The 15,726-nt window shown below is 42.0% G+C and overlaps 1 protein-coding gene across 1 annotated transcript; it reads left to right on the forward strand.

Annotated features, from left to right (window-relative positions):
* Positions 1-10,193: 10,193 nt before the first annotated feature.
* On the forward strand, positions 10,194-15,004 carry LOC147478467 (glycerol-3-phosphate acyltransferase 9-like). Its single transcript, XM_086584087.1, has 12 exons — positions 10,194-10,404; positions 10,502-10,559; positions 10,638-10,756; positions 11,060-11,159; positions 11,274-11,369; positions 11,492-11,588; positions 12,197-12,284; positions 12,363-12,459; positions 13,120-13,205; positions 13,834-13,953; positions 14,134-14,232; positions 14,754-15,004. Exons 1-12 carry the CDS (start codon positions 10,328-10,330, stop codon positions 14,797-14,799), a joined length of 1,083 nt encoding a protein of 360 aa, XP_086440213.1. The 5' UTR covers positions 10,194-10,327; the 3' UTR covers positions 14,800-15,004.
* The last annotated feature ends 722 nt before the right edge of the window (positions 15,005-15,726 follow it).

A 15,726-nucleotide genomic window follows, 5' to 3' on the forward strand; every position in this document is an offset into this window, starting at 1 on the left:
TCTTGAAAAAAAACTCAAGATGATTCTAAACTAGCACCAACGTGGGAAGACCGCACATAGTGGAACGGCGTCGTTGGCAATGGAATCGTTTGGATTAAAACACACAAGGGGAAGTTATTGCCCGCGACCTTGGAACACGCATACTTGTTAAAGAAGTTTTATCGTTAGTATCATTCTGTTGTGTAATTCATGTTTCCATTTGCTAAAAATTCAAGTATAGGTTACTTAAGTTTGTTATTATAAGATACGGCATTTACTCTCATCTTCAAGCCAAGCCACTCGCACTGCAAGCACCATCAGTACACCTGCACTGACAACATCTCTAGGAGCCTCTCCGAGTCTCGCTAGTTGAGGACCTATACTCCTAGGATCAACTACGCGGGAACTCTCTCAGGAGCATAACATACTCGGGGGCTACATCACGGCTCTCGGTGACGAGCGGCTCTCAAGAGCTTACAGGCTCATAGCCTCTCCGAGTCTCGCTAGTTGAGGACCTATACACCTAGGATCAACTACGCGAGAACGCTCTCAGGAGCATAACGCCCTTAGGGGCTACATACGCTCTCAGCGAGCAGAACGCTCTCAAGAGTTTACAGGCTCATCGTCTTTCCGAGTCTCGCCAAGTTGAGGACCTATACCCCTAGGATCAACTCCGCGAGAATGCTCTCAACGAGCAACACGCCCTCAGAAATTTGTAGGGTCAGGAACCCCCTAAGTCTAAACTAATCGGACACTTACATCTCCCAGATCGCTCTCCCGAGCAATACTACACAAACATAACGCTTTACGAGTACATCTCAGAAACAAGCCCCATAAACAGAGTAATAGCTACAAGCAGTCAAGCAAAAGATAACATTAAGCATACATTTACCACGACGCTACACGATCAGTTTCAGATAATCAGTTCTAACCCACCGATCTGCTGGGTTTACCCAGAAAATCCAGATTGGACCGGTGAACAAAGGGAGAAAAACTAACGAACGAATTTCGTGAGACACCCGGTTCTCTGTATCAACAAAGGTGAACTGCTCAGGCAAGCCTGAAAACACAGCTCTAATGTTTAACCCTCGTAGGGGCAAAGAACAGACATAATAACTACCAGATGAACCCAGTTTCTTACCAAGACAAAGAAGAGAAATCACCATTACGGAGCCGCGACCACATGTTTGTCCTGAGGAGCAGTGCTGGTCGAAGGAACGTGCCTCGCAGCCCGCAGAACAACGTGCATGCCCGTCCCTTGTGCCCTGTCTGCCTTTTTTAGCTGACAATACTTCTCGTCCAGCTTGGCATACTCACTACAGGCCGTGGTATACGCACTTTGAGCTTTGCGAGCAACCCCCTGACATCGCTTAGCGTACTCAGTGACTTCCGCTACCTCCATTTGCAGCTCAGCCATTGCAGCGACCAGTTTAGCGTTCTCATCAAGAACATCCGCGGTGCTTGCCCGTCATCGCGTCCGAATTCCTCTTGTCACCCCATGCGGCTCGCAAACATCCCACGACTTCGGGGAGTTGGCGTCGATGTCGGCCGTTGTAACAACATTCTTCAGCTTATCATACCCAGCCAGAAACTACAAGGACAAAATCATAATCAGAATCACTTAAGAAACAAAGCGGCAAAGCTGACAGATAAACACTCACCAAACAACTAGCCATGTCCATGGTCCCCAGCAGCGTCTCCATATCTTCATCCTCGACTTCAGCTTTGTCCCCATCTAACACGATCCCTTCCGGCCAGACTAGTAAGCTATGGGTGCCGAAAGTGGAAGCCGCAATCGAAACGCTTTTACAAAGATGCTTCTTCCCCGTTCTCCCATTATAGTAGTAATTCGCTCCCCGTCCCCCAACCGACGGAAGGCGAACTCTCACTAGCGACGTGACGACCTTGCCCCAGGTCGTCGCTTCCATCAGCAGCCCGATGGGAGCCTTCCGCTCGCTGCGGCGACCTGAACACAATGCCGCCAGTCGAGCGACCTAATCCCTTGGATCGCTTGCTCTTCTTGCCCCCAGATGCCACATCTTTCCTTTTGCCACGGTCCCCATGCACATGAGGACGGAACTCCATCTCCTCCATGAGCAGAGGGGAACTTTCTCTTACACTCCCTTCTCCCCTGACGTACGGAAAGTACCGAGCCATAAGAGAAGCTGAACACAGAAAACAAAAGAAAGCTGGTTAGAGCGGCCAGTAACCGTCTTCATGATCTAGAAGAAGAAAAGAGAAACGTACCTGAGTAAACGGGAAAGGAAAGCGAAACAAAAGCAAGAGGGAAGAGAAGCAGCCGCAGCAGGAAGAACTTGAAGAGCAAATGCCGTTGCTCTCCCAGGACCAGTCATATTTATACCCACGAAACGTCTCTTCCCAAGGCACACCATTATGGCATCGAGACACCAAACGCCAGCCAACCTGGCAGCCATCATTTCATATCTCCCGACCGCCCACATTCCGACGGCGTGCCACGCGACGCATCTATAGCTCGTGCGCCTCCAGTCTGAACATACAGAAGCGTCCTCATAGAGACGAGCGACCTGCACCGTTTAGATCGCTACAACATGCATATACTTACAAATGCAAACATTCATATCATACACAAGAATAAGTATAGAAAGCAAAGGCAACAAGATTCACATTCATAAAAGAAGCGACCTGACGACATCAGGGACGCCCCAGTTCACAAACTAACCATGCTGCTGAGAATACTCAGGAAATCCAGCACAGTTAGTCACTAGTTATCATAGTCAATGGAAAAGCAGAAAAAGGAGCGGCCCAGGTCAACCCAGGAAACCAACTCTATTGTTTACGGCCAGAGGCCCATTACAAACACAAACAACAAAACTCCCTAGACAATATCATCAAGATCTTCTCCAAGAGCGACATTTAACACGGAGGCAGAGTTCGGATCACCAGAAGACGCCACAACTGCCTCAACAACAGCCACGTTGAGCTCGCCAGACCCCTGAAGCTGCTCACTCACTACACCAGTAAGGGGAGAAGGCACGACCGCTTGATTAAGCCGGCATCTTGAGGCCGATTAAGCGAAGTTCTCCCAAAGTTCGGCGTTCCCGCTCCTCCTGCAGGTCATCCAGCTTTTTCTCCAGTTCCTCCACCTCAGCACGGATGGTGAGATAGGCCTCTTTCGCTTGCAGGGTGGAAGTCTTACATCGTTCAGCATAGGTGTTCGCCGCGACTAGCTGGCCCCTCAACGCCTCCACCTCATGCTTTAGCCCAATCGACTCATTCACTGCAGAGGTCTTCTCGAGTCGGCGATGAGTTGGGCCCTCTCGGCGCGATCGATTCGGTTCTTCTTCGGCTGTTGCCGCATTTCGCGGTTCGGCAATTTCGTCCCTCGGTGACTTCGACCTCCGCGCTTCTCCAGTCGGCGATCTGCGGCGGCCGTCTTCGAACTTTCGTACCCGGCGATCAATCATGCGACAACTTCGCCTGACATATCACATTATTATCAAACAACAGCATGTAACGCGATAACACATTCAAGTTGAGCGCAAAGGTGACTTACCAGACACATCGCCTTATCCATCCCCCTCAGATTCGACTCCAGCTCCTTGGCATCTAAGTCCTTCCTATCAACGTCTAGGGTCATACCCTCCAGCAAACAAGCAACTATGGGGGTGGACTTGTAGTCAAATCCCGACCTCCTCACATAAGCTTTCTTCCCGTCCACCTCATCTATGTACATCGGGTTGTGCTCGGCTTCGTCTTTTCGATCTTGGAGTGGCCCTTACCGGTCTCTCGCTTTTGACCTTTCCGCTTCATCTTGCGGAGGATCTCCAACAACCACAGGGTTGGCGACCTCGGGGAGTCCTCACCTAGGGCCAGCGAAGTCGGGCATCGGTCTCGCCCTCGAGTTCGCGAGCCGCCGCTTCCCCGCCAGACTTCACCACCACCGGTCTTTCTCTCGGCCACCCTCGCGAACCCAGCGGTCGAGACTCGGGACCGAGAGAGCGTCATCCACATCGAATGGAGCCTCCTTCGGCCGCTTCCCGCTCCTGACCCGGAGGCCCCAAAGCACCTCCGTAGTGGTCGCTTCACCCAAGACGGCCTCGATGCCTGTCTTCCCTCGTAACCAGATCACTCCTACGCTTATCTATCACAGGTTTCTTCGACGTCTTCCCGCTCACCTTATCCCGCGCTCTGGCCTTTTGCACTTGCCCTTTCTCCCTAATTGCGGGTCCTCCACGCTCTTCAAAGAAACGAGCAACTTCCGGTAGCTTTGCTTGTTTCTCAGCTCGCGTCAGCCTAACGAACTTCTCGATCACCTGTCGGCTCGACCCCCTTTCCAAGTGGATATCTGCATAGACAACAAGACAACAATTTCAGTATAAGTTCAACCAAAGCAAATTTGATATCATCAGATAACGCACTGGTACCCACCAGTAAAGTCGCATATTTTATTGTCCACACTGAACCCGCTAGCACAGTAGCTTCCTACAAGGGAGCAAATTGTCGTTTGTCCCACGACTTCGTTACTCTTTACCATCCGCGGCTTCGGCCGGTAGTAGCTTCGAGTTTGCAAACTAAAGTTCAGCGACCTAGATCGCTTTACGAGGTAGTGCTCGATAACATCAGCGACCTCAATTCGGTACTCACCACTGGCGTTCAATAAGTCAAAGACCTTGAATAATCGCCACGTGTTACCCACAAACTGAACAGGCACCTTGCTACAGCGGTTCAGGAACTCACAAACCAGCTTGGAGAACGGTATCGTCATGTACGCCCTCAGCTGTCCCTCACAGATGATCACCCCATGATTCGGTAGGGTGTACCTATCGCTATAAAAACCAGAGTGTTCTGGTCAGCCTCATGGATCTCCAGACCGCTTACGGTTATCCCATATTTCTCTCTCAGATATGGGAACGCCCTCAAAGCATGTCTGTCCACAGCCCTAGGCTACAAACCACTTTCGAAGGCGACCTCTCCAGCAAATGACACGAGTGCTAGCCAAAGCATTCTGACGCGAAACGAGCCACATCTTCCTCACTACTAGCCCCTCAACCGCCTTCATCTTCATCATCACCCTCAACCACCCCATACACGGACTCATCTTTCTCATCATCTTCGCCGTCATCCCGGTAAGAGAAACTTCCGCGGACCTCATTAGATCGAAAGTGTCATCGAGTCGGACATTTTTCTTCTAACCCTAACGTGTCTAGCTACTAGTAACTAACGGGTATCCTAACAACTCTAGAACAAAGGCTAAGCACGCGAAACAAAGAAGCGAGAGGTTCAACAATGACAGGAGAACTAACCCGAAGGATGATCGCGGTAATGAAGTAGTGTCTACCGGGACGGCGGCGACCAAATGAAGTTTCAAAAGAGCCCGATTGAAATTTTTTGAGCAACCGCCCTCCGGTTTCCAAGGCATCATGATTACACCCCCCTAGCGCCTACGACTTCCAACCAACCGCCCTATCTTTTCACATCCCAAAAATGGGGCGACGCGTTTTCTCTGCGAATCGCTTCGGATCCTCGCCGCGTCTTTGAACACGCCAAAAACGTTTGCACCCACCGGCTCACATGGTTAACACGAGCCGCTCCTCACGGATCGTTGGAAATTTCCACCTCTAGCATGCTCCACGCCACAAGATCGATCTCTCTCGCCAGGTCGTTTTCACAACCCTCTTGAGGGGGGGCTCGGTAGGGGAGTGATATTCTCTATCCAAAGACGCGCGATAACATGGTGGAAATGACACATCGACCTATGGATCCAGGTCGCATCCATGAGCTAATAGAACGATACAGACAGGTTGCAGTATCACGCGAACTACGCTAGGAAAGTGACTCAGATACCCCTTCCAGAAGCAATCATGACTAAAGGTGTACTTGCACATATCTTTGGCCGTCGACCATCGGTCACGGCCGCAAGCTACTTATACAGATTGACACTCCACATCATTACAGCAGACCTATGAGGACAGTTCTCACATGTTACCCTGATCTTCACCCCTCGTTTGGGATACTCTTTACACGTGGTGGGCAAGGATACACTCTCAATATCTATAAATATCTCTCCTATGAACTACGCTAGACCTGATTCTGCTCTCCCCCACAAAAACCAAGAGCAAGATACGTAGGCAGTTCGCTCTCAAGACGAATTCGGTCCATCCAATAACCTATTCCAGTCCTCCATTGACTGTTTGTAAGGGAAAGCTAAACCACACCTTTACAATCGTCAAGGGTGTCAGAACATTGCTACCCGAATGTAGAGTGTCATTTGGGGCAGTAATGACGCTACAACTATTGCAGTCTTCTGGTGAGCTATATTTATTTCTCGTAACAAAATTACAGCAGCTGCCTAACCCGAGAAATTGGAATCCGCAGGAAATGACCACTGAATTAGATTCCCGAGTGGTGCAACTTTAACGAGTAATTTCAATGCAAATTTTATCTTCTCTTCGTACTCTTCTGCAGAACTCTCCAGAACCTCTTGGTATGTTGCAACTGGAAGTCGAGGCAAGAAAACATGCAACATCTCAACAAATATCTGCTCCATAAGATCATATAGTTCTTTTGATTGTTGAGTCACATACCTTTGACAAGTGATGTAGCTTGCAATCTCTACTACTTGACTGCACACATAATCTGAAGGCAATGTGTTTTCCAGCTCTATAATAATCACAATTGCATGTTCCAAGTCAGACTGAGATTGAAACATTCAATCACAGTTTGATCTCTCAAAACTTCTGGGAAGGAGAATGCTAAAATCTATACCGAATCACACAGCCTTTGTAAATTCAAAACTGCTTTTATCCTCTTAATCGTAAGTTGAATGTTCATCAATGAGACAAATAAAGTACAGTGCTTGCACTAAAGATCCACTGAGACTATTTGGTCTGGAAACTTCAGCAATTCTTAGAAGGACTACAGTTGACAGAAAAGACATTTCTTTCAGTTCCATCGCAGGCAAATGTTGAGAAGATCTAAGGATTCGGCTTTGCTTACCTCCATACATCTTTTTATGTACGCCATACATTTTCAGTCATTCCAGCTCTGGGTCCAATTAGTACCCTTAAAAGACCTAAGCTAATCATCAACTAAAACTTTATTTTTTATAATATCGTCAACTATAACTAAGGTGCCATATATGTTGGTAAATTCATGCTTATATACTCGAAAAGAAGTTCACCTCCACAGACGTTGATCTGTTTTGATAAGCCCAGACCTCAAGTACTCTGTAGGCCACCCTCAACAGTTTAAAATTCAATACAGGCACCAAGAAACACACTCCATCGATGAAAGAAATAAAGAACTCTTCACACTAAATCCTTAAGTCCAATCCCAAGATTGGGATTTGATTACTTCAAGCCTCAAATACCCGTGTAAATTATCGAACTTATACATACCAGAGCTGTTTGATTGATGAAATGAAATAGATCCTCAAAACCCCATAGCTACACTTATGACAGGCACCAAGAATCTGGATAACAACAGTGGTCACATAGGCCAACCATAATCAGAAACTCCTGTACAAAAGTTCATTTCCTTCAAAAGCACAGATCTGATAATGGCTAGTACTAGAATGGCTAAACAAACCCTGCATAGCCCGGCAATTGAGCATTAGCATTATAACCATCAAAATATTTATCAATCGCACTGACATAATATTCTCCATCCTCACCTATGATTTGATGTTTGTAAATTCTGGAGTACTCTCTCTTATCACAATTAGTGCTGAATGCAGAGTGCCACAAAAACGAGAGCGTTAACACTTAACACCATACAAAACAGGATCATGATACTTAACACAACGAACATATAAATCACTTTCTGATGTTAACCACAGTGATTACAAAATTGCTCAGGGCTACCCGATTAGTCAAACATTCTGATGTCTGGTTAGAAGGCATTAGAAAGCTCATTGATGTGCATAAGAAGGGTGTCCCACAAAGCTTATACAATTGCAGGCATTCGACTTGTGAGATAAACCGGGATTTTAGCCGCAATCGAAAGTAGAGTCAATATGACTGAATTGAATTAGAATTGCTTTCTACTATGAAATCCAGCTATAATATGACAAAGCATATGCATCACACAAACCAAAGAAAGCAGCCGCTACATAAAAGCCAATTACCAGTACAGGGGAAGAAGATATGGGATTGTTGCACTCACAGTTTGTCATTGTTTCTTCTTTGTCCCTAGAGTCTAAAGAAGCTGTTCTTAACAAGTGTTCATGCCTCATTGTTTAAACCGAGCACAAGACATATGTACAGTGCAAGAATTAATTAATAAGCAGAATAACTTAATAAGTACTAAGTACTAATTTTCAAAAAAAAAAAAAATGCTTAATAAGTACTAATTTTTAAAATAAGCAGATTGATTGTTGGGGGTGTATGGTTTCACATTTCACAGGTTCATGTTAGTTGATTACTACTGTACATCTATTATTTAATTAGTCTACACTACTACATTACCGATTTCTAATCACATGATTAGAAAGTATTAAGATGAAGACAAGTTGAAATGTACTCCACCTTTGTAGATTATGACTGAAGAGCAAAGAAGCTGATTAAGACTTTATAAGCTTTAGATATAGAGTCAGAAGGAAGTTCTATATAGAGTAATAATTCTGCAAGTACAATGTCTCTTGCTTGTTCCTAAACTTGATCACACATGCTTTTAACAATAAATTATAGCTTTCGTCATGGTTATGTTGCTTCCTCTTTCGTCATACTGCATGGATAACTACAGCTATTACTAATGTTATAAAGACCGACTTAGCTCAAAACATTCGTTTGAGTTAACCATAAGCATACAAACCTGTTGTAAGCAGATAAAAGAAAATAATAATGGCAAGGACAGAAATTGTCAACAGGGATTAGTAATATCTCATAGTTATGCACCTTCACTAAGTTGTTTTGACTGAGTGCAGTGGTTTCGATAATTAGCATTCTAAGAAGTTTAATGCATATCACCAACTCACCAAGGACTGCAGTTGACTGAAAGCATAGTGGCTAGCTCCTTAAATACAAAACTTTAGCAGAATGTAATTCAATCTCCAAGAGATCATATCAACAAGAAGAATCACCCAAAAATGCAGCAATTGATGCAGACATACGTCTAGTTCCACCATGCTTCCGTCATTAACACGCCAGGTAAATTATCTTCTATGTTCCAAATTTCACAGTTATGCTCATTTGGTGGTGTGGCTGAAATTCAAACCTTAGTGCTTAGTAAATATGATAATCTTGTTTTGACTTCCCAGTGCAGTGGTTTAAGATAATATTTCAGATAGTCCATTTATATGGAAATGGCCAAAAAATTAGGATTTGTCGATGAAGTTTAATGCATATCACCAAACTCACCAAGAACTGCAGTTGACTGAGAAAGCATAGTGGCTAGCTGTTGGTGGTGACAACTACATAAGAGGCAATTTATGTCCAATACAAAACTTTAGCAGAATGTAATTCAATCTCCAAGAGATCATATCAACAAGAAGAATCACCCAAAAACCTCAGGTTCAATTGATGCAGACATACGTCTAGTTCCACCATGCTTCCGTCATTAACACGCCAGGTAAATTATCTTCTATGTTCCAAATTTCACAGTTATGCTCATTTGAGGGTGTGACTAACTTCAAACCTTAGTGCTCCACTACAGCCAGCGATAATCTTACTCCAAGTTCCCATGCCCATTATTAAGCATTAATATCTAATAGGTCCATCTAGGCTTCCAGAAGCAAACTGTCTAACAATGGGATTTGTCGATGTGGTAAATTCATGAGCCCTTCCCTCCTAAACGACTTTCCCTTGGTGAAGAAACAACAATCTTTTTATAGTACTATGTTGGTGAGTGACAACTACATAAGAGGCAATATTATGTCCAACCTCTCCAACCCCGGAATAAGATCTTCAAGGACAGTAGACGCAATAGGATCAAGCCCGGCAGTAGGTTCATCATACAATATCACCTCAGGTTCAATAGCTTCTTTTATATTATCAAATATTATAGACCGCGCTAAAACTACCCATAGGATTTGGATTTGGATATCGGTATAAATTTTCGGATTCAGATACAGACATATCCGAATCCGAACCTATCCGTTTGCACCCTAATTGACACACAAGTTACACACACAATAAACATATACATAAACATTGCTGATTTTGATGTTTATTGGAAGGACATTTACGTAAAAATACATGCTTTCCTCTGCTATTTATAAAATGAAAACATCAAACTCTGTCTTAAAACCTCTCTTCATTTTCAGCTCTCCTCTCATTTCTCATCTTTTGCTCCGCGTGTTCGAGCGATTCTTTTTTCCAAGGTGAAATCATCTTTACTTCTTCAATCTTATGAGAGCAGTGAGGAAAAAATGGACTTAGATAGACCAAATATTGAAGAGTACTTAACTACTGATTCTATTCACAAGCCTCATGAGAAGCTTCTCTTGTAAGCCCTTCAACTTTTACTTTTATGTGTGTTTTCAGTTCGAGGACACAATTGGGAGTGTACTAATTATTATTATTATTATTAAATATCTGTTTAGGCGTGATTTGCTTGACATTTCACCTACGTTAACTGAAGCTGCTGGTGCTATTATAGATGTAAGTAATTCTATTAATTAATGATGATTATTAAAAAGGGTTATTTATATTAGTGATACTTGAATTTGCTTTGTGCAGGATTCGTTTACACGTTGTTTCAAGTCCAATCCCCCAGAGCCTTGGAATTGGAATGTCTACTTGTTTCCATTGTGGTGTTTTGGTGTTGTGGTTAGATATGGGATACTTTTTCCTGTTAGGTATGGAAATGTACAAGTTTAAGTTTAGATTCTTGTGTAGTTGTTTTGATGTTACTAGTGAAGGTGAAATTGATTGTTCACTAGATTTTTATCATTTAGAGATTGGCTCAGTAAGTGATAACTGTCTGTCATAACCGGTTACAAATATATCTGAAAAAATATCAGAAAATATAGATGTACAGCAGTAGTATTCCCAGTTTTTGTATAATTGCATTGGCTTCAGATATACCGGTCTAGTTTTCCTGTGTATGGAACGATACAGATACTTGAACCCTGATCTTAACAATGTATGCTTATTGTCAGGGTGCTGGTACTAACAGTAGGGTGGATAATATTCCTCTCCTCCTTTATTCCAGTACATTTCCTATTGAAAGGAAATGATAAGTGCAGAAGAAAGTTGGAGGTATGAAATGTTAACTTTACCTGGTATTATCCATATTAAGAAAAGTTAGCTCCGGCACACTGTAATATTTCTTGCACTATTCAAAGTCTGCATCTTGTTTTTTTTTTTGTCCAGAGGTATTTGGTGGAATTAATATGCAGCTTCTTTGTTGCGTCATGGACTGGAGTTGTCAAATATCATGGGCCACGTCCCAGCATTCGTCCCAAGCAGGTGTAGTAGCTCACCATTTCCAGCTTTCTGAGCTCTAGAATCTTGAATGATATTCTTGAAATATTCCTTACTGTGTGCCAAATTTCTAATACAAATTTTCCAATGGCTTTGTCTGAAAACAGGTTTTTGTGGCCAACCACACATCCATGATTGATTTCATTGTATTGGAACAAATGACTGCATTTGCTGTCATTATGCAAAAGCATCCTGGATGGGTTGGTAATGTCATTGTCTATGTGCCTTTTCTTATCTCATGTATATATCTTAGTTTTAGTTATCCCCAGAGATAAAAGAAAGAAAAGAAAAGTGTAAAGCTCTAATCACGTGAGAAAATCTCACGTTAAGGCTACCCAGTCAAAGGAACCTGAAACCCAAGCTTAGAAGTTAGTATTCATGAACTGGGCCATCAAGCTTCTTCCTTATTAGATCAGGAAGTTGAAGACCATCAGAATATTGTTGACCAACGGAATATTTAGGATGACTCCTCAAGAGCCCAACTCTTGTGCTTCATTTTTCCTTTGGACTAGCACCAGTGAATATCCAAAATCACTAGTTTCTGAGGGTTATAAAAGTGAGAATAGAAGCACTGGATCCTATTGCTATCATGGTCTTTCTTTTTGTGAAATTCACATGATTGTGACTGAATAGAAATTAAAAATAACAATTTATGGCCAGTGGTTCATCGACTTTTATATAATGCCTCAAAGCACCATACTGAAAATGCATTTGGCTTTGTTACCTTTCCTAGGTTGAGGCCCTAATAGGATGTTTGCATATGAAATACAAGAAACTGTTCATTTCTTTCCATTCATCAATATTATCTACAGGACTACTGCAGAGTACAATTCTGGAGAGTGTTGGTTGCATCTGGTTCAATCGCTCAGAGGCAAAAGATCGTGAAATTGTGGCAAGAAAGTAAGCATTGTGCTATTTGAATATCCGATGAATTTTAAGTTGCATATGGAAACTGAATTGAGTTATTTTATCATGCAGGTTAAGAGAACACGTTCAAGGAGTTGACAACAATCCCCTTCTTATATTTCCAGAAGGAACCTGTGTTAATAACCACTACACAGTCATGTTCAAGAAGGTTTCTATCTGTTGTGCTTTCTTTTTTTAAGGACTTCTTCGTTGAATATCACATGCCCTGATATGAGCTTTGAAAATTGTCCCGTTCTTACCCTGGAAAAAGGGGGAAATCTTGTTCTTTGGTGACATTGAAATTATGATGGAATTTATTGGTCCTTAACTAGTCATACCGGGTGAGAATGTGCTTAATGGAGAGAAGAGACAGCTAGTTTTCTGTCCTAGTGAAAAACTTACATCCTACACCTTAACTGAACATGTTCACATGTTCATGCCATTAGCAAATGAACTCTGACGTGGGCATGTGACATCTAATTATTAAAAGATTGGACTCCACATCTAATGTGGTTTGAAGTTTCACTTGCTGACTTTTCTATTGAGTTGTGTCGATGATGTACCATGTACCAGTGGAGAACATTTTTTTTTTTTTTTTATATAAGTGCACACCATCTAGCATGTTGAAACAGTTGAAGCATGTTTATTTAGATTTATCTTGAGTCTTATTTAGTTTCATTTAACGACTCAGGTCCGTCCAAAGTCTTCATTAGCAGAATTGTTAGTTCATGAACAATTCTTGAATTTACAATGGTGTCTTCTTGTTATATGTTTATCTCAAATGTCTCCCATTATCCTTAAACTGTTGTTTTACCTTTTCTCTCTCCAGGGAGCATTTGAGCTTGGCTGCACAGTTTGCCCAATTGCAATCAAGTACAACAAAATTTTTGTGGATGCTTTCTGGAACAGCAGGCAGTAAGTACCTACTTTAAGGGCACCAATTCATCTCAAAATAATATGTTGTTTGTATGGTTCCACTCCTATTTATTGTACCCGCCTATGAAACTGGTAGGAACATCAATAGGATAGTTATGCACTTTAAACACTTGCAAGGTGTGAGACCTAGTACTTGTTGTATACCAGGTAGCTTTTTTGGATTTGTTGTAAATGATGAATCACTCAATGTATCCATTATGTGTAAGCCTATATGAGTAGCTCCTTGCTACTTAGCCTATCATTTGTAACACTGTATCTTTATGCTATTAATGAATTGAATTTTACTGATAAAAATAATAATAATGTGCAAGCCTATATGAGGTGAGGTTCACTTGGTCATTTTCAAAGAAAAATACATACACAAATTTATTTCACGGTCAGATCATATCTAGATTGGCGGATTATTAATACTGAAATTACCCCACTATAGATTTAAATTCTTTGGTGTAGAATTGTTTCCACCTTTGTGCAAGTGAGATGTGTGGCCTATGGATGGGGATTCTGTAGTTACACAGGAATTTCATATATGCTCTATTTCTCTTAGGTATCTATCTCCAAATGATGTACTGCTTCCAAATTGTGTTCCATCAAACTTCTTGTTTTGCAGACAATCATTCACAATGCATTTATTGCGCCTCATGACCTCATGGGCTGTTGTTTGTGATGTGTGGTACTTGGAACCACAAAACCTGAAACCCGGAGAAACAGCAATAGAATTCGCAGAGAGGTAATTCACCTCTATGATTGTTAATTTGCATGTACATTTTCTGGTGTTAATCAAGTGAAAAAGGTTTTTTCCTCGTAACAAAAAATAAAAAGAGGAAAAAAGAAAGAAAAAGAAAACAAAAGAAAACAAAACGTGGATAACTGGATGAGCTTACACATGACTGGCTGCTTGCATTTGCAGAGTTAGGGACATAATTTCTGTTCGGGCAGGTCTCAAAAAGGTTCCTTGGGATGGATATCTGAAATACTCCCGTCCTAGCCCCAAGCACACAGAGCAAAAGTACGCTTCCATACCTTCATTTATTGTTATTTCTCAACTACAAACAATTTTTTTGTTTTTTGTTTGTGTGTGTTCTTATACTTGTAAGAATAGCGAAATCTGCAATGCTGGAACAGGACATGACCTCCTTTTGGGTTTCTGGCATTTTTGATAGGTCTCAGTGCCTCACCAATTAGAATGGTCATGCTAGATATGGATACATTTTTTTCTTTTCAATGTGGATTAAGGTTATAAGAAAATTGTATGTGGGCTCCCAAACTTAGTAAGTGGGATGCCACGGACAACACTAATTCATGTATCATTCCGTTTCCTTTTTGTGCTGTTTGCATATGTGCTTTGTGCCATTTTTTTTATATATTTTCCCTTTTTTGGTTGTTTTTTTTTTTTTGTGTTGGGGGGCAGGCGGGGATTGGGGAATAGAATGATTAAAGTCTTGCATGTTCTTTTTGACACTTTTCAAGTTATATACTTAGAGACCAACCAAACATGCCTGACAGTCATTTTTATTTTGTAATTTTCAGGCAACAGATCTTTGCAGAATCGGTACTTAGACGTCTGGAGGAATAAGAAGATTCTTTCACAAATTGATTTCTTTTCCTTTTTTTTTAATCTATTCTTTTTTGTTCACGTTTCTCCCCATATAGTCTTTTGATGAAGTGGTATTTCATTTTATCCATTTTGAAGATCACGTTTTTGCAATTTTCTTGAAGAAAAGATATAAATAATCTTAATCAATTGGGCCTCCGCCTTGTACAAGGAGAATTCTACGTTACTTGTGTCTTTCTTTAATAGTGCAAGTATGGTGTGGCTTTAAAGGAGTAGCAAGTAGCAACAGCCAACAGGATAGGTCCAGTGGCTGCCACAGGAATGCATTGAACGGAGTATTCATGGTTCACCACAATCCACATGACACACATATACGAACGCACACGACCTATTGAGCTCAAAGTTAGAACTTTCCACAAATTAGCAAGCTATGGGGGGAGCTCATGTGTGTTGATTTTTTTTTTAGACTTTTTCAGACTTCTTTGTGAACAATTTGATGCACAATAGAGTGTTAAAAGGAAAAGAAATGGCAATTCAGATCCATTTCATGAACATTAATGATCCACATTAATAATCCTGTTCTAATCAAAAATTAAAGCAACAAAAACAACTCGAAGACGAACAGAATTAATCGAAGAGACGAAGACTGATGATGGTTTCTCAACGTTCCAACAATTTAGGGGTATGATGCTGAAAACCACTTGGGACATCAGTATGAAAAATTGCCTGCATGGTACCATCTTCCAAATTGAAGATACCTCTTTCCACGCCTATGAAGAACTAAATGCAGTTCCCTACTTCCCTTTACATCCTGGGAAATAAGACGCCATGATGGAGATTGAGTGATTCAGAGCCACATACAATGCAGAATCACCGATATTTTCAACTTTCACCCACTTGAATTCACCAAAACCTAGTTTGAATATTTTGAAACGATGAGTTGTACAA

The sequence above is a fragment of the Coptis chinensis genome, chromosome 9 (genome assembly GCF_015680905.1).
Source record: "Coptis chinensis isolate HL-2020 chromosome 9, ASM1568090v1, whole genome shotgun sequence".
Taxonomy (NCBI): domain Eukaryota; kingdom Viridiplantae; phylum Streptophyta; class Magnoliopsida; order Ranunculales; family Ranunculaceae; genus Coptis; species Coptis chinensis.

What these genes read in the sequence shown, in the direction of transcription:
- LOC147478467 (XM_086584087.1), top strand. Translation starts at nt 10,328, where the DNA reads ATGGACTTAGATAGACCAAATATTGAAGAGTACTTAACTACTGATTCT. An exon ending in AGTGCAGAAGAAAGTTGGAG is followed by an intron (nt 11,160 to 11,273) that starts GTATGAAATGTT and finishes TTTTTTGTCCAG; the next exon opens with AGGTATTTGGTGGAATTAAT. An exon ending in AAAGCATCCTGGATGGGTTG is followed by an intron (nt 11,589 to 12,196) that starts GTAATGTCATTG and finishes TATTATCTACAG; the next exon opens with GACTACTGCAGAGTACAATT.